The sequence below is a fragment of the Schistocerca americana genome, chromosome 5 (genome assembly GCF_021461395.2).
Source record: "Schistocerca americana isolate TAMUIC-IGC-003095 chromosome 5, iqSchAmer2.1, whole genome shotgun sequence".
NCBI classification, from domain to species: domain Eukaryota; kingdom Metazoa; phylum Arthropoda; class Insecta; order Orthoptera; family Acrididae; genus Schistocerca; species Schistocerca americana.
Window position 1 is genome coordinate 219,535,341 of NC_060123.1, and position 19,422 is coordinate 219,554,762.

General features: G+C 43.8%; 1 protein-coding gene across 1 annotated transcript in view; it reads left to right on the plus strand.

Annotated features, from left to right (window-relative positions):
- The first annotated feature begins 769 nt into the window (after positions 1 to 769).
- LOC124615872 (venom dipeptidyl peptidase 4-like) overlaps positions 770 to 19,422 on the plus strand; it is a 259,563-nt gene continuing 240,910 nt past the window's right edge. Inside the window, exon 1 of the mRNA XM_047144037.1 lies at positions 770 to 1,036. Coding sequence (XP_046999993.1) covers positions 791 to 1,036 — 246 coding nt within the window. The 5' untranslated portion in view covers positions 770 to 790. The remainder of the gene's footprint in view (positions 1,037 to 19,422) is intronic.

Sequence of the window (19,422 nt, forward strand, 5' to 3'; positions counted from 1 at the left end):
TCAATGCATGTGCGAACATTACGGAAGGCGAACTACTCGCTGTTGAGAGGAATGTCATTACACGCATTGCCAAACGCAGTGAGGTTGACGGACATCATTTAGAGCATTTATTGCATTATTGTGGTATTTACAGGTAATCACGCTGTAACAGCATGCGTTCTCAGAAATGATAAGTTCACAAGAGTACATGTATCACATTGGAACAATAAAATGTTCAAACGTACCTACGCTCTGTATTTTAATTTAAAAAACCTACCTGTTACCAACTGTTCGTCTAAAATTGTGAGCCTTATGTTTGTGACTATTACAGCGCCATCTATCAGAAAGGGAAAAAAGTGGTCCAACTAAAACATTCATATTTCTTTACGTACTACACGAATATGTAATAAAAATTGGGGTTCCTATTTAAAAAACACACAGTTGATATCCGTTTGACCTATGGCAGCGCCATCTAGCGGGCCAACCATAGCGCCATCTGGTTTCCCCCTTCAAGCTAGACGAGTTTCGTTCTTTGTAGTTTTTTCGTTTGACGCTTATTTCGTGAGATATTTGTCCCGGTCACGATCAATGGACCACCCTGTATGAAATTTAATCTCGTTGATGCTTACGATCCGTCAGCTAAAGAGCGTGGCAGCGTTGACGGAGAGTAACGACGTGCAGCGCAGCGCAGTTTGACGAGGAGAGAGGCTCAGCGGGCGCTGCGCGATACGTCATTCTCCGGCGAGCGGCGCCGATTGGCCGCGCCTCGGAGGCGAAGGTGAGCGCAGCAGGCAGTCTGCTCCGGTCAGCCATGGCGCGCAGGCCGCCGTGTCACCACCAGCACCAACACCACCAGCCGCACCAGCAGCAGCACCAGCACCCGCAGCAGCAGCAGCAGCAGCAGGCGCCGCCGCCGGCGACAACCTGCTGCGCCAAGGGCCACGCCGGCGCGCCCCGGCCGCAGCGCCAGTCGCTGCAGCACCAACACCAGCACCACCTCCCGCACAGGACGTCCCAGACCGAGCAGCCCACCAGCGCAGACTTCGCCAGGGAGCAGGTCAGACCCACACGTCTAACCTCACATCACAGGCCAGCGGTTCCCAACCATTTAGAGACCATTACTCCTGAGTGCAGTCGTGTATTTGCTAGCTCCCTAAAGTCCCCCTCCCCGCAAAATCATCGACGATAGCGCTAAACCAAACTTAAGAAACAAAACCCAACTTCCTTTGAACACTTTAATTTTTAAAATGCGAAAGATAAACCGTATCTCAATTTTGTAGTTGCTTTATTTAACCTCGAACAAGTGCTGGCCAGCCTGGATGTGGTTTTTAGGCGGTTTTCCACATCCCACGAGGTGAATACCGGGCTGGTCCCCACGTTCCGCCTCGGTTACACGCGTCGCAGACATTTGCAACATGTCCGCACTATTTCACGATGTACATAGACGCAGACAGTTTGGGTACACTGATTCCGTCCTGGGGTGTACGGGGTGGCGGCAGGAACGGCATCCGGCCATCCCTAACACTAACACTGCCAAATCCGTTGTAGCCACGCCGACCCTGCGATTGCTGCGGGACTATCTACATCAACATTTATACTCCGCAAGCCACCCAGCGGTGTGTGGCGGAGGGCACTTAACATGCCACTGTCATTACCCCACTTCCTGTTCCAGTCGCGTATGGTTCGAAGGAAGAACGACTGCCGGAAAGCCTCCGTGCGCGCTCGAATCTCTCTGATTTTACTCCTCGCGAGGTATTAGTAGCGGGAAGCAATACATTCGATACCTCATCCAGAAACGCACCCTCTCGAAACCTGGACAGCAAGCTACACCGCGATGCAGAACGCCTCTCTTGCAATGTCTGCCACTTCAGTTTGCTAAACATCCCCGTAACGCTTACCAAATAACCCTGTGGCGAAACGCGCTGCTCTTCTTTGGATCTTCTCTATCTTCTCTGTCAACCCGACCTGGTAGGCATCTCACACTGATGAGCAATACTCAAGTATAGGTCGAACGAGTGTTTTGTAAGCCACCTCCTTTGTTGATGGACTACATTTTCTAAGGACTCTCCCAATGAATCTCAACCTGGCACCCGACTTACCAACAATTAATTTTATATGATCATTCCACTTCAAATCGTTCCGTACACATACTCCCAGATATTTTACAGAAGTAACTGCTACCAGTGTTTGCTCCGCTATCATATAATCATACAATAAAGGATCCTTGTTTCTATGTATTCGCAATACATTACATTTGTCTATGTTAAGGGTCAGTTGCCACTCCCTGCACCAAGTGCCTATCCGCTGCAGATCTTCCTGCATTTCGCTACAATTTTCTAATGCTGCAACTTCTGTGTATACTACAACATCATCCGCGAAAAGCCGCATGAAACTTCCGACACTATCTACTAGGTCATTTATATATATTGTGAAAAGCAATGGTCCCATAACACTCCTCTGTGGCATGCCAGAGGTTACTTTAACGTCTGTAGACGCCTCTCCGTTGAGAACAACATGCTGTGTTCTGCTTGCTAAAAACTCTTCAATCCAGCCTCATAGCTGGTCTGATATTCCGTAGGCTCTTACTATGTTTATCAGGCGACTTTGCGGAACTGTATCGAACGCCTTCCGGAAGTCAAGGAAAATGGCATCTACCTGGGAGCCTGTATATAATATTTTCTGGGTCTCATGAACAAATAAAGCGTATTGGGTCTCACACGATTGCTGCTTCCGGAATCCATGTTGATTCCTACAGAGTAGATTCTGGGTTTCCAGAAATGACATGATACGCGAGCAAAAAACATGTTCTAAAATTCTACAACAGATCGATATCAGAGATATAGGCCTATAGTTTTGCGCATCTGCTCGACGACCCTTCTTGAAAACTGGAACTACCTGTGCTCTTTTCCAATCATTTGGGACCTTCTGTTCCTCTAGAGACTTGCGGTACACGGCTGTTAGAAGGGCGTAAGCGAAAGAAAGAAAGAAATGAGTCAGTGACACAATCGGTACTGCTTATTTCGATCAACCTTCTTTTACAGAATGATTGGCTCCAGTGTACAACACTACCCGTGATGTTTAATATCTGCCACACAAACACACACATATATTGGCCCCGTTATTTGTTGATACTCATACCGAATACAAACCGCATGAGAAACTGAAGTCGCTTTAAACCGAAGGGCAAATTTGAATCTCTGGATGTCAAGCAAAGAGACAGAATATACATAGAAAGGCTGTGGCACTTTGTTCAGCGCTCCCTGCGGTGCCACAGTGTACTATTATCCGCCATATTTTCGGAAGTCATTGTATACGAGTGACGAAAATGAGGAAGTAATGCCGTGTATAACTGGCGTTCGGAAATCGGTCACTTGGCCTCAGCTGCTTGCTGTGTGGTGCAATCTTTGTTTTAAACGCTGAATTCACGAAAGCGTTAACAAACAAGGCTATAAAAATGTGACTGCTGCTCGTTTCATTCGCAGCAATTCAAGATGTGCTCTTTGGTTCCTTCCTCTCCACACTCTCGGAAATCGCAACATATTCGGAAATAAACAGCCAAGCATTTGTGCCATGCAAGAATATAAATGCCATAGTTGCTTATTTCACTCGCAGCAGTTTGATTAGATTCATGCTTAAGCACACTCTCTGAAATCGCGAAATAGTCTAGGGAAAAAGCGGCCAAATATTTGTAACAAGAAAGCAGCAGCGTCATGTTACCTTTTCAATTTGAAGAAATCACGAAATCGAAATTCATGCTTAAGCACACTCTCTGAAATCGCGAAATAGTCTGGGGAAATAGCGGCCAAATATTTGTAACAAGAAAGCATCAGCGTCATATTACCTTTTTAATTTGAATAAATCACGAAATCGAAGAAACTCATTCCTGATGGAACACGCTCTTATATGCAGATAACATCGAACGTTGAAGAATATTATCCTATTACATGAATAGGTAAGTCCCAGACTGTGTTCCAAAAGCGGAGATGGAAAGAAAACCTACTAGAACGCGAACGTACACTACTGGCCATTAAAATTGCTACGCCAAGAAGAAATGCAGATGGTAAACGGGTATTCATTGGACAAATATATTATACTAGAACTGACATGTGCTTACATTTTCACGCAATTTGGGTGCATAGATCCTGAGGAATCACTACCCAGAACAACCACCTCTGGCCGTAATAACGGCCTTGATACGCCTGGGCATTGAGTCAAACAGAGCTTGGATGGCGTGTACAGGTACAACTGCCCATGCAGCTTCAACACGGTACCACAGTTCATCAAGAGTAGTGACTGGCGTATTGTGACGAGCTGATTGCTCGGCCACCATTGAGCAGACGTTTTCAGTTGGTGAGAGATCTGGACAATGTGCTGGCCAGGGCAGCAGTCGAACATTTTCTGTATCCAGAAAGGCCCGTACAGGACCTGCAACATGCGGTCGTACATTATCCTGCTGAAATGTAGGGTTTCGCAGGGATCGAATGAAGGGTAGACCCACGGGTAGTAACATATCTGAAATGTAACGTCCACTGTTCAAAGTGCCGTCAATGCGAACAAGAGGTGACCGAGACGTGTAACCAATGGAACCCCATACCATCACGCCTGGTGATACGCCAGTATGGCGATGACGAATACACGCTTCCAATGTGCGTTCACCACGATGTCGTCAGACACGGATGCGACCATCGTGATGCTGTAAACTGAACCTGGATTCATCCGAAAAAATGACGTTTTGCCATTCGTGCACCCAGGTTCGCCTTTGAGTACACCATCGCAGGCGCTCCTGTCTGTGATGCAGCGTCAAGGGTAACCGCAGCCATGGTCTCCGAGCTGATAGTCCATGCTGCTGCAAACGTCGTCGAACTGTTCGTGCAGATGGTTGTTGTCTTGCAAACGTCCCCATCTGTTGACTCAGGGATCGAGACGTGGCTGCACGATCCGTTACAGCCATGCGGGTAAGATGCCTGTCATCTCGACTGCTAGTGATACGAGGCCGTTGAGATCCAGCACGGCGTTCCGTATTACCCTCCCGAACCCACCGATTCCATATTCTGGTAGCAGTCATCGGATCTCGACCAACGCGAGCAGCAATGTCGCGATACGATAAACCGCAATCGCGATAGGCTGCAATCCGACCTTTATCAAAGTCGAAAACGTGATGGTACGCATTTCTCCTCCTTACACGAGGCATCACAACAGCATTTCACCAGGCAACGCCGGTCAACTGCTGTTTGTGTATGAGAAATCGGTTGGAAACTTTCCTCATGTCAGTACGTTGTAGGTGTCGCCACCGGCGCCAACCTTGTGTGACTGCTCTGAAAATCTAATCATTTGCATATCACAGCATCTTCTTCCTGTCGGTTAAATTTCGCATCTGTAGCACGTCATCTTTGTGGTGTAGCAATTTTAATGGTCAGTAGTGTATTTCCTTCGACTCTCTATTGCACATCTCCGCATGACCACAGAGATCGATTAGGGTTTCCAAAATTATCATCGTTCGTCTTAGAACTCCTAAGGACTTTTACAGTTGATGTGTCCTTAAATGACACGTTATTATATAAAAAGCATACCTAGAGTGACGTGCTTGTGATAATTCTTCAACGCACCGTTGCCCTGAAACAGTGTACTCCCATAAATCACAAGTTATAATACGAAAACGGCGAAATGATGAATCCTCTCAAAATTAGCGAGCTTGGGGCGTCACGTGACCGATATCTGATTTCAGACGAATGCCAGGCGAAAGCGGTTTTGGCTTCCTCATTTTAGCCACTCGCCGTTCTGTGGTTGTTTTAAAAGCGAGGTAGTGGGTGTCCTGACTTGTAACAGATGTAATTGCCGAATTTCTTTCCGAAATCATTCCTAAAGTTTGAGCAGTTAACTACACACACAGACGCAGTATAACTACGAATATGTCCCATTTCATGTGCGTATTGTTTAATAGTATTATCTGTGGGTGGTTTCGTTCCTTTGTGTCATACACCAGCACAGAAAGAACTTTCATGTGTTTACGTGAATGTGTGAGTTTATTGCTTGAGGCTATAATGCGTGCACTATACTTGCTGTTAGTAAATCATTCGGTTGCTGGATTCAATACTTTTGAACTTACGATGTCAGTGCTTTTTATCTGTCCATTGTCACTAATAATAATAATCATATAGGAAACTTCAAAAAACTTGCTAGATATTTCAGAGAACTACTTAATTGACCAGAACCACCACAAAGAACCCTTCCCCCTACCCCCATACACACAAGAATCAGAATATGAGAACACTTAACACTAATTTATAGCCCCCAGATGAAAAAGAAACAGCCAGTCAGATCAAAAGACTAAAAAACAATTAAGCATCACCAGAAGATTGAATCGTGGCAAAAATTCGCAAACCAACAGACTCAAACACCATAAATCCCCAAAATCATATAAGACATTTGGCCAACAGAACAAATTCCAGAAGATTGGAAAATTTCATCAGTTCACCCGTTGCATTAGAAAGGGAACAGAATGAATGTAAATAACTACAGAGGAATCTCATTAATATCAACTGCATTCAAAGTTCTATCTCAGTATCTTCTCCACAGAGCATAGAAACGACTTGAACCAAAAAATTGGAGGATATTGGCAGGATTTATACCAGGCCTTTCGCGTGCAAAGCGAATCTTGAAACTAAAGCTAATCTTTAGACATCAGAGAAGCTGTGGCAAAAATTTAGTCAGCGCGTATGTTATTTCAGAAAAGCCAGTGACTCATTTGACCGCGAATCACTCATCCAGATACCAACAGAAGAAGGTCTAAATCTGAAAACACTGGTAATCGTACATTAAACACTGACCAACACAACGCCCAAGGCTAAATTTGTTGGGGAACTCTCAGATCCTTTCTGAATCAAAACTGTAATAAGTGGAATGCCTCCATTACTTTACATCTGTCTCCTTGAGAAAGTGATACAAGAATGTCGGTAATAGAAATGAGTCCTCAAAATTGACCAAGTGATCACTTTAGGCAGAGGCAAGTTATCTGTAGATTGCCTAGCATCTGCAGACGGTTTATCAGTACAAACTCGTGACATTTCCTCAATCCAAAATCAAATAGAACTCTTGAAATAAACTGCAAAAAAGGTCGGACTTCACATACATTTAAAGGACAGAGTACAAGACGTGCAACAAAGAAGCAACAAAATTCATGGAGACGAAATATGAAAAAATTAAACGAGTTGCACAGTTTAAATATTTCGGTGAAACCACTCAGAAAAATGGAATAGAAACATAAGCAAACATAAATAGATGCCAAAATATGGAAATTGCATACCAACTTAACCAAAATGTCTACAGCAAGAAATGTATCTTCAGGCACAGCTAACAACATTGCAATACAGTAATTAAACCGGAATGCCTCTATGGATCAGAAACACTTATTTTGAACAGGAAAACAGGCAGTGAAAACATTGAGAAAAAGTAGCGGAAAACTGTAAGAGAAAGTCTGCCCCTAGAACTTGTACACGAACAGTAGCGACTCCTAAGCAGTCAGGAAATCAAACAACACACAAATATCCACGCTGACATTGTATTGGGAAACGCAAGTTAAGAATCTGTGGACAATTTTAAAAAAATGAACACAGACACATTTACAAAACAAACAATTGATTTGTTTTGACAATAGTAGCAAAGGCAAAACGGACGCGATGAAATGAATTGCTAAGATCAAAACTGATCTGAAATAGGCAAGAATTGCTGCTCCGGAAGACGTCCAAAACTGTGAAATCTTCAGGTCGAAAAACCCAAAGAAGAAGACTGGAACAACATAATCTGAAGAGAGATAAGAAGTCCACAGGAAGAGAAAAAAGAAATATGAGCACAAAGGAAGGCAAACGCCTGCCTCTAAGTACTTTGCGTAGTCCTAATGGGCTTATTCGCGAATAATAATAAAAATAATAATAGTAATAACAACAATAGTACTGTGTACGCTCTACAACAGTGTAGGACCCATTACATCGTTACTGTTGTGTTGTGCTATCAGTTAGTTCATTTACCCTTAGGAAGTGAATAAGGAGACAAGTTAGGGTTTACTGCGGAAACTGCCTTCAACTCTGAGAAGGTATTCGCATGACATATTTAACTATATGTGATGTATATGCCTCAATTTCACCATCGTAAATGGATTATACAAAGTATAAAATCAATGTGTAGTGCATGCACTGTGAGAGGAAGATGTGACATCCACAAACTGCGACAGGCTTTCTCAGTATTTAAAAAATGTAATTTTTTTGTAACTTGTGTAACCAGTACTGCAGTCTTAATAAGTATTGATAACAATAATCACCTTAAAAAAACAATTTCGTTTCATGAGCGAAACACAACTTAACCCTTTTGTTTTCACCCCTCACAAAATTTAGTTTTACCCATAACCCCCTTGGGTTGGGAACGACTGCCATAGGCACTTACAGGCCAGCTGTGTTAAGGTTGGGGTCCAACATCTAAGCCACATGACAGAGGGCAAGAAGCCGAGTTTCTGTCATTACGTACTATGTGCAATGGGAAAAGACAGTTGTAATTTTTCACGTTTATAACTGAAACCAAGCACTGATTGTAACAATTGAACGGCTTCTTGTTTTAGTATAGTCAGTAGCCACATGAAGAATATCACATAAATTGTTATTTCTTAGGAACAAAGTGGGTTTACATCAATTTGTTCGCACACAGACGATGTGACTGTAATTAAGAACATTAGAGCAAAACACAGAGAATTTAACCTAGAAACCCATAGGGCTTTTATCGACCTCTAGAAGGCTTTCGACCGTCTGAGCAGCGATAGCTTATGGAAGACTGTGTCTGAACTTCGTTGTCCTTATAACCTAACTAAAACTGATACTGAAAAGTCTTTATAAAAACATGTACACTGCAATAAACATAAATAGGGATCATTAGAAAATAATAATTAACGAAGGTGTAAGACAAGGGTGTGCATCACCGCCTAGTCTTTTTAATATTTACATTGACTTAATTCTTCATTAATGGAAATGTAAAGAAAACAAAATAGTTAAGATAAGTACCTGAATGTGTTTGCAGATGATATCGTTATTATTCAAAAGAATCAAAGTGATCACCAAATATCTGTATACGAACTGAACGAAATATGTAACAAATGGAATTTAAAAGTTTCTTGTAATAAAATAATAATAGCACTCAGTGGAAAATATGTAGTTAGATTAAAAATTATTGTAGATAATTCAGTTTCAGAACAAGTCTCTCGAAGATCTTACTTAGGCTGTGGTATAATTTTTGATTCTGATTCCTATATTCAGAATAAAACATACAAATTCGAAAGTCTCGCGAAAACTGGAGACAATACCTCATTAAAATGTCATGTCATAGAATTCTCCAGCAGATCTGAACTACAGGCCGGATGAGAGAACAGATATTATAAGACCTCGGAAAACATAGAAATGATTTTGTATGTGAATTCGTAACAGGCAATAGCCTAATCCTTGAAAGGAGGACGGGGACGACGACGTGCAGTACTGCAGTAACCCATTCATCCGCAATCCCCAAATATAAACGAGATGGTTAGCGTTTCTACATTTGGCCCCTTGAAAGTCTAAGAAACACCCTGATACATTATGCTGGCAGTGCTTCCTTTTTACAAATGACTGAATTGCAGTTCTTTAGTCAGTTTCTGTTTTTGTTGCACTGTGAATTATTTAGTTGACCATTTCCACAGGATGCATGCAAAATATCAGTTTGACAGGAAACCTTTAGTCTTATGATCATTCCTTAACAACAAACGTGAAACAATTTATTATTTTTTATAAGAAATGGCATCCATTTCTATCCATAACGGCCAGCTTTTACGCAAAATGGGCGTTTATATTTTATGACGTTTGCTTAATCCAATACCGATACCGCAACAGTATCAGAATAAGAAGTATAATATATCAGAAAACTATTGTTGTGATATACGTATAACGTTCAGTCGCCTCAAAATCTTCGTCATTCATCGAGGACCGACATGCATCCTAACTTTCAGTTCACGGAAATATCTCCACAAGGCTCCAGAAATATGGTTGCTGCATAGCTTTGTGTAGTTGTTGGATTAAAATTCTCTCTTTTCAAAGCAAGGGTCCAAATATTCCTTCTTACTTCATCAGTGGGAAACCTATAACCATTTACATAGCAAAAGTTATAAGCCTGAGCAAATAAGTAAGAAAAGGGAGACCCCGTAATTAATATGTCGTAAATTTTCGCACGGGTTGTAAACATCATGCAGTTGGTAATATTTAGACACAAACAAACACTCTTACAATACACTGAATGCCTGGTAGCAACCAGGTGTAAACATCATGCAGTTGGTAATATTTAGATACAAACAAACACTCTTACAATACACTGAATGCTTGGTAGCAATCAGTTCTTAGCTTCAGCCTGTAAATTCACTTACGTAATCTTTAAAAATGTGATCGCTATATTTTTTCTACTCTGACGGAAAATAGAATTTCAACACCATAAAATAATTAATATAAAATAATTAAATTTCGGCAATACATTTGTCTAGGTAACATATTTAAGTGATACACATTGCAAGATCACAGGTTAAAGTAGGCACAAGATAAGCCATTGCAAATGTGAAATGCTGGTACGTTAATGGGCGGTGTAACCGCCAGAATGTTGAATACAAACATGCAAACGTTCATGCATTGTGTTGTACGGGTGCCGGATGTCAGCTTGTGTTATGGAGTATAGCTGTTGCTCTTGTCGGCCGATAATGTCCCACATGTGTCGACTGGAGTCTCATCTGCTGATTGAGCATCCAAGGCATGTTGGGTTACAAAGCGGTATGTGGGCGAGCGTTATCCTGTTGGAAAATAGCCCCCTCGAATGTTGTTCATTAATGGCAGCACAACAGCTCGAATCGCCAGAATGATATGCAATTTTGCACTCATGGTGCGTGAGATAATCACGAGGGTGCTTCTGTTGTACGAAATCGCATCCCAGACCATAGCTCCAGGTGTAGGTGCAGTGTGTCTAGGACGCAGACAGGTTGGTTGCTGGCCCTCCTTGTAACCAACACACAGCCATCACTGGCATCGAGACAGAACCCGTTTTCATCAGGAAACACAACAGAGCTCCATCCTGCCGCCCAGTGAGCTCTCTCTTGACATCACTGAAGTCGCTAATGGAGATGATTTGCGGTCAATGGAATGCACGCTACAATGATCTGGTTCGGAGCTGTCGTTGAAGTAACCGATTTGTAACAGTTCACTGTGTCACTGAGGTGCCAACTGCTGCTCTCCCGTCCTATTAGATAACCTCGATCAAACTCAGTGAGGTGTTGATAATGGCGTCTTTGTGGCCTTAAAGGCATTCTTGACTAACATCACGTCCAATCTCAAAGGTAACTAATGCCCACGATCGTTACATCGTATTTAAAGCACACTCGGTTTGCATCCTCATAGTGTCACTACTAGAGCCACTCTTATGCGATTGAATTGGACTGAGCGGAATTTGAATGAACATCTTGTTTCAGATGCAGACACACGCCTACCAGCTCTCGTTTATGTCGCACAGCTCCTACTTGGTGTTGCGAATTTTTTTCGTGATTGTATTTTTAAAACAGCTCTATGTGTAGTACGAAATATTACATACTTAACACATGTATGTTGGTGTAGCACAAATTTCATCATTGTAGTAATGAAATCTTCACTGATATTCCATAAGTAACCTGAAAATGGATGCTATTATGTCCGTTGATCGAGATATTGGTTTCAACGTAATGACGTCCTGTGTCATCTCTATCATCTCTGACCTAAGCGTCTAACTATCTAGTCATTACACTGTTGCAGGATACCACATTATACACCCACCTGTCGCTAACGAACTAAGCGCACGAGTGTTCGACTCCAAGGTAACAGTTTGAATCCTGGTTTCAGAAAAATGTTTCAACACCAGTGTTTGGCTGTCAACGGGACGAAAGGTGGTGGCGTAAATTACGTCCCTAGTCACTAGAGTTTGCGCCTATGTCCTGGATTAAATCCCGAATTACTCCGTACTGTCTCATCGAGCGAAGACATGCGACGATGTTGATGGTGATCGGACGGGGATGTTGGGCTCAGCGTGTCCCTTGGTACTCTTTGGAAGGAGATTGTTAAGTGTCGGCGCTGGGTTTCACTCTCTCTCTTCCTCATCATCGTACAACACAAATATGACACCATACTACACACACACATACACACACCTACACTCAGCTGCTGGAGAGAGGCCACTGTGTGTACAGGAAGAAGCTCTTTTCAGCAAGGCGCCTAAATAATACATTGGGGTCTGTGTGTGAAATCTTGTGGAACTTAACTGCTAAGGTCATCAGTCCCTAAGCTTACACACTACTTAACCTAAATTATCCTAAGGACAAACACACAACCATGCCCGAGGGAGGACTGGAACCTCCGCCGGGACCAGCCGCACAGTCCATGACTGCAGCGCCTGAGACCGCTCGGCTAATCCCGCGCGGCATTGGGGTCTCTCAGTCTCTTAAAATCAATAGTGCCTTTCCTGGATTAACTACTCCTTGCGCGGTAAAATGAAATTTTAAGACGGGAAAAAACAAAATTAGAGATCATCGATGTCTCATAGCGCAACAAGTTTTCAGTCTATTTTACGGTAGCACTGTGGCTCAATCCTATTTTGCCTGCTTATGTCGTATCTCCTTTCTTCAATTCCAAGCGCCTCTGGTGGTATAGGTGTGTTATGGAGGTGCACTTGGGCTTTCCGTCAAGGAGGACCGGGGCTCGAGTACCGGCATTTTTAATTTCCCGCCAATTCCCGGGTGGGAGGTGGGGTGGGACGTCAGCACAGCCCTGGGACAAAGAAATTGCCACCAAAATTCTAAATACCCGCCAAAATTCGAAATTCCCAACAGTAGGTTGAGTGGGACAGTGGGGAGGGGGGAGGGGGCTGGGGCCCACGTACAGGCTGAGAAAAACACGTGACGTCATCCGGGGGTGGAGGTGGACGTGGTCGGGGGCGGGGGTGGACGTGGACGGAGGTGGAGGGGAAATTAATTTATCAATTTCATTTATTTGCATATCAATTTGATATCAAAATTGCACCGAGAACCCCATCTCCCTACTACATATGTGGTGATTACTTATACAGCGTCGCACCCTTTTCAGAACGTCTTATCTAAATCTAAGTACATTTTCCTTAATGTTGATTCATCAGGAATCTGCTGCTCGGAGTATAAACGCACGTTGTTGAAGTACCAACAACCAGGAACCATAGCGCAGCACATTTCATGGAAAAATTCGTTTGTAGAATTTGGAGCTTTTTGCGTCTGCGTCAACGACTTTTCCTTCTTAGACGACTGCACTGCTTTGTTCTTCGTGTGCAGTTTACTACGTATGTGTTACCCAGTTTGGGGCTGGGGCACCCGATCTGCTTACTGCACGTTCGACAGAGGTCAGTCTCTATATCAACAGTTCAAGCGTTGGCCGTAGTAACCGAAGATCTGAATTTAGATGATAGTTTTAATTCAAAGAAAGCATCATGAACACAAACAGTCTTGAACTCTAAATAAGTGCTATACGACAAATTTTTATTGGCGCACGCACTCCCTAGTTATGAATCGGTGGAAGACGCTAGTAGGCAGAAAACTTCTTTTATTTGCCCCACTGCAAATATCAGGGTTGGCATTTACACTTTATTATAACATATTGTACATTATTTTTCTCAAGTGTTTTGTGTACTTTATGACAACAATAAAGTACGCGACAGTATTGAATTTGACATTGTTTGATATTTTCTAGGATTCATGTTACGTAAATCATTTGAAGATCACAAAAGTTAGCAGTAATTAGTATGACGGATCAGCCAAGTAACTGAACTATGAACATTGTACTCGCCTTTGAACGCAACCTAACCTCGGACGTCAATATTGTGAACGTCAAAGTTTCTTGTCACATGAACTTTAAACTGTCAGCTCATCCTATTACAGTGTAAAAAAAACACTATAATTTACGCGTTGCGAATGTCAAGTTTTCATCATCAGAACAACTTCACAACAATCTGGACTTTGCTTCCACTTCCACTTCTAAAATTTCATCTTGCAGTGATCAAGAAAATGTTACTGCAGCTGAACTGGCCGAGACATATTAAACTGTAAAACGTAATTTGTCCTACAACATTACGGGCTGTATCGTACAACTATATAAGATTATTTGCGTTAGTAAAGTACAGCTTCAATATTCGTCTGGCTAGAAGCAAAATGGAAGCTCTAGCTACAGAGATGTTAGGACCATAGGCTATTCAAAATGGAATAGATGGTCTAAATATAGACAATTTATTTTGCTGCTTATGGACTAATGCTTATAACAAAGAAACATAAAACTGTTTCCATTAGTGGTACAATATTTTACAGCTAATTTTAGCATTCTCAGTAACTTAACAGATTTTTATGAAAATAGTGATGAATCTGCTGATGACATGTTTCAGGCAACTCGAAAGTGAATGGGAAAATACAAATTACCTTCTATAATATATCTGACCGAAGTTCCGACAATACCGATGCAAATTTTGGAGTTACTCGCTCTTTATTTACAAATATGAGCGATTTGGTGTCTCATTTGATTGAGGGAAATTATCGTGCACACAGTGTGCATGACTGCATCAGACATGCCATGAAGTTTTGTATCATACGACACAGAGCCTGTAATTTTGAAAATTTATGCTCTTTATTCTCATTCTACTGTAAAGAAAGAAGAACTGAAAAACATTATAGAATCAGTGGATGGAGGCTATTCACAAAAGAAACGCCATATCCCTCTAAGTCTCTCTCTTTACAATTGTGTACATTAAGTTTTACTGTGTCTTACTGTTTTCTTCCCAGGAAATACCTGAGGTATACATTTGTGAATATTCAACTTTTTCATCATGTGCAAGTGCTGCCAATTGTTGGGTATCACTATGAAAATAACAGCAAGTCAATGCAGCAGTGCGCAGTAGCTCGTGACCCCTAGAATAAACGTATGTGGTTGGTTCGCTATATTCTATTGTATAATTGAGTATTTCTATCGTTATTTTGCATGATGACGATTGAATGATCACGTTACTATTTACTACAATAACCAATTTTTTGTAATTAGTTGTTTTAGTCCGTAAGATGAAGCCAAGTGTACAAAGTATGTTTTGAAAACGGGTTCATATTTTTGTATAAATCTTGCATCTAAAATATTACCACATAAAGAAAAGTTTTTCTTCCTCTAGAACAAAATTCAGGTCTGAAAGGGATATGGGAACAAGGTGGCTCTCTGTTTTACCCAAAATAGATATGTTGCTATTAAACTGGAAAGCCATCAGAAGTTATATTGTAAGCTGTCCAATGATTTTGCAAAACTTATGGATGCTTATTTTGACTCAAATTTACTTGCACTGTGATAGCCATACGTAAAATTCTCTCGAGCTTCCAACCACGTCAGGTGGTTTAAAATCCACAGTTTTCAGGCCGATCAATTACTTCTCGGCTACTGTCAAGTGATGACTGTCTCCCGGATGCTGCCGTCTTTATAAGCGGCGCAGCCTTCTGTGACGTCACTGGTACTCGCATGAGGTCTACAAGGAAGATTGGCCATGGCACGTACGTCGCAACACGTGACTCTGCAGGTCTTACAAGTGCCAGCAGTCGTCTCCGGGGGGGAGCAAGTAACTATTTCAGACGAGTTTAATAATTGTTGACTGCACATTTAAAGGCAAGCAGGTTCTCGACATCACACCACAAAATTAAGACTTTTCGTTGGTATCTTTTCAGTTAAATATTGATTTTCCGAGGGCCCTGCACGGAGCCGAGAGTTCCCGAAGTGAGGCGGACAAGCCTACTAGTGTGACGTCACAAGTTCGTAGCAGGGCCCATATATCTCTTTGGCCCCGTACTCGCACCAGCGCCATAGAAGGTAATGTTTTCGTAGGGCGTCCGCCGGCGCCGCTTCAACCTTTCGATGGCCGGGACCAAGTCGTGCTTAGCTGCAGGCCTCCGTCTCTATTGACGGTGTTGTCACAAATTTTTATCTCGATCGCTTCTTTTATTACGCTATACCAGACTACACCACTGGCCATTAAAATTGCTACACCACGAAGATGACGTGCTACAGACGCGAAATTTAACCGACAGGAAGAAGATGCTGTGATATGCAAATGATTAGCTTTTCAGAGTATTCACACAAGGCTGGCGCCGGTGGCGACACCTACAACGTGCTGACATGAGGAAAGTTTCCAATCGATTTCTCGTACACAAACAGCAGTTGACAGGCGTTACCTGGTGAAACGCTGTTGTGATGCCTCGTTTATGGAGGAGAAAAGCGTACCATCAACTTTCCGACTATGATAAAGGTCGGATTTTAGGCTATCGCTATTGCGGTTTACCATATCGCGACATTGCTGCTCGCGTTGGTCGAGACCCAATTACTGTTAGCAGAATATGGAATCGGTGGGTTCAGGAGGGTAATACGGAACGCCGTGCTGGATCCCAACGGCCTCGTATCACTAGCAGTCGAGATGACAGGCATCTTATCCGCATGGCTGTAACGGATCATGCAGCCACGTCTCGATCCCTGAGTCAACAGATGGGGACGTTTGCAAGACAACAACTATCTGCACGAACTGTTCGACGACGTTTGCAGCAGCATGGACTATCAGCTCGGAGACCATGGCTGTGATTACCCTTGACGCTGCATCACAGTCAAGAGCGCATGCGATGGTGTACTCAACGACGAACTTGCGTGCAATAATGGCAAAACGTCATTTTTTCGGATGGATCCAGGTTCTGCTTATAGCACCATGATGGTCGCATCCGTGTTTGGCGACATTGCGGTGAACGCACATTGGAAGCGTGTATTCGTCATCGCCATACTGCCGTATCATCCGGCTGATGGTATGGGGTGCCATTGGTTACACGTCTCGGTCACCTCTTGTTCGCATTGACGGCACTTTGAACAGTGGACGTTACATTTCACATGTGTTACGACCCGTGGCTCTACCCCTCATTCGATCCCAGCGAAACCCTACATTTCAGCAGGATAATGCGCGACCGCATGTTTCAGGTCTTGTACGGGCCTTTCTGGATACAGAAAATGTTCGATTGCTGCCCTGGCCAGCACATTCTCCAGATCTCTCCCAATTGAAAATGGTGGCCGAGTAACTGGCTCGTCACAATACGCCAGTCACTACTCTTGATGAACTGTGGTATCGTGTTGAAGCTGCATGGGCAACTGTACCTGTACATGTCATCCAAGCTCTGTTTGACTCAATGCCCAGGCGTATCAAGGCCGTTATTACGGTCAGAGATGGTTGTTCTGGGTACTGATTTCTCAGGATCTATGCAGCCAAATTGCGTGAAAATGTAATCACATGTCAGTTCTAGTATAATATATTTGTCCAATGAATACCCGTTTATCATCTGCATTTCTTCTTGGTGTAGCAATTTTAATGGCCAGTAGTGTATTAGACGGTGTGATAACAGACGTCTCATCGAATGCAATACGGTTTTCGTTTTCTACAGCATGTTCCACTACCGCTGATTTCTCCAGAATTACCAAAGACGAAAGCATCTCTAGTCCTCTATACAGTGCTGTTCAGTAGAACGTACTGTTTGTCCGACATAAAACTGTCCATACCCAGACGGTATTTCATACAGGGTGAATATTAATATAACCGACAGACTGCAGGAACGGATTCCTGGCCGGAAATGGCCGTAAAAAGTCGTAAGAACATGCGTCCGGAAATGTATCGTTGCCGCGGTAGATGGCGCTGGCGAATGACAGTTGGTCTGACCAAGTGCCGCGTGTTCCTTGTATGCTGGAGGCTGCGTGATTGACGCAGCGTACGGTAAGCAGAAAAATGGTCCGATATTCATATAGGGAGCAAGCCGAGATGCTTTTTGTGTAAGGCCAAGCAGATGGAAAAAGTCGAGAGGCGGAACACGGTCCTCCATACATGGCTCCGTACGTTCGTCTGTCTGAAAAGACCCATGATCACACAAACGCCCAAAAAGGGCTTGAAATGTCGTGTGATATGGTTGGTGTCTATGAAGATACTTGGTTTGATATAGCCGTACTGCCTCTAGACCGTTTCTGTCTGCTTGGCGCCGGCCACGGTGGCCGAGCGGCTCTAGGCGCTTCAGTCCGGAACCGCGCTGCTGCTACGGTCGCAGGTTCGAGTCCTGCCTCGGGCATTGATGTGTGCAATGTCCTCAGGCTAAGTTAGGTTTAAGTAGTTCTAAGTCCATGGGACTGATGACCTCAGATGTTAAGTCCCATAGTGCTCTGAGCCAAATGAACCATTTTTTTTGTCTGCTTGGCCGTACACAAACATTATCTCGGCTTGTTCGCGACATGAATACCAGACCATTCTGGTGCTTACAGTATGCCTAGTCAGTCACAGAGCCTGCAACACACAAGGAATACACGGCACGAGATCAGAGGAACTGTCATTCATCAACGCCATCTACCGTCGCAACGATGGATTTCCGAACGCACTTTCATAGGACCTCTTCCCCTCCATTTCCAATCAGGAGCCCATCCCTGCAGTTTGTCGGTTTTATTAATCTTCACCCTGTATACTCCTGGCATTCTGAGCCTACATCGTCTTTCACAGGGCTCAAGAGTTGCGGAATTTCTGGAGGAGCCATGAAGATCGAATCGATTTTATGCTTCTTCAGGTGCCGGCTGCCGGCCGTTGTGGCCGAGCGGTTCTAGACGCTTCAGTCGGGAACCGCGCGACCGCTACGGTCGCAGGTTCGAATCCTGCCTCGGGCATGGGTGTGTGTGATGTCCTTAGGTCAGTTAGGTTTAAGTAGTTCTAAGTTCTAGGGGACTGATGACCTCAGATTTTAAGTCCCATAGTGATCAGAGCCATTTTTTTAGGAGCCGGCTAGTGTTTCCTGTTACCGAGCCACAGAACGGCAAAAAGGCAAGGTTCTTGGAGTCCTCCTCGGGGTTCTTCTTTCCGAAAACACGTAAGCAGCAGGGGCCCGAGGAGGACTCGAAGAAGCTAGCGTTTTTGGCAGACCACACGAACACTCGATCCGGACCGCAGTACGGCGGTCACTGCTGTAGAGGCTAGGCGCGGTCGGCGGCGGCCTCGCGCAATTGCGGCGGGCGCCTCTCTCACCGGAGGTAGGGAGGAAGGGGCCCGAGGCCAGGCCGTTCCACTCTGGCGCCGCCACCGTGTGTCAAGGCCGCAGCTGCCGGCAGCCGGCAGCTCGAAGCGGCCGCTCTTCTGCCTGGTTCGCACCCACTGTGCGGCTGTGCTCGCAATCGCTGCAGCGAATTTCCTCCGCACTCAGTTCGGCAGCACGGGCTGTCTCTTCCGTATACTCTGATGGCTCGCAGCCTTTCAGAACTCCCCAGGGCGAGACTCGAGGAAAAAAGAAATGATGTGCTTCCTCAGATGTACCATTGATGCAAGGGCAAC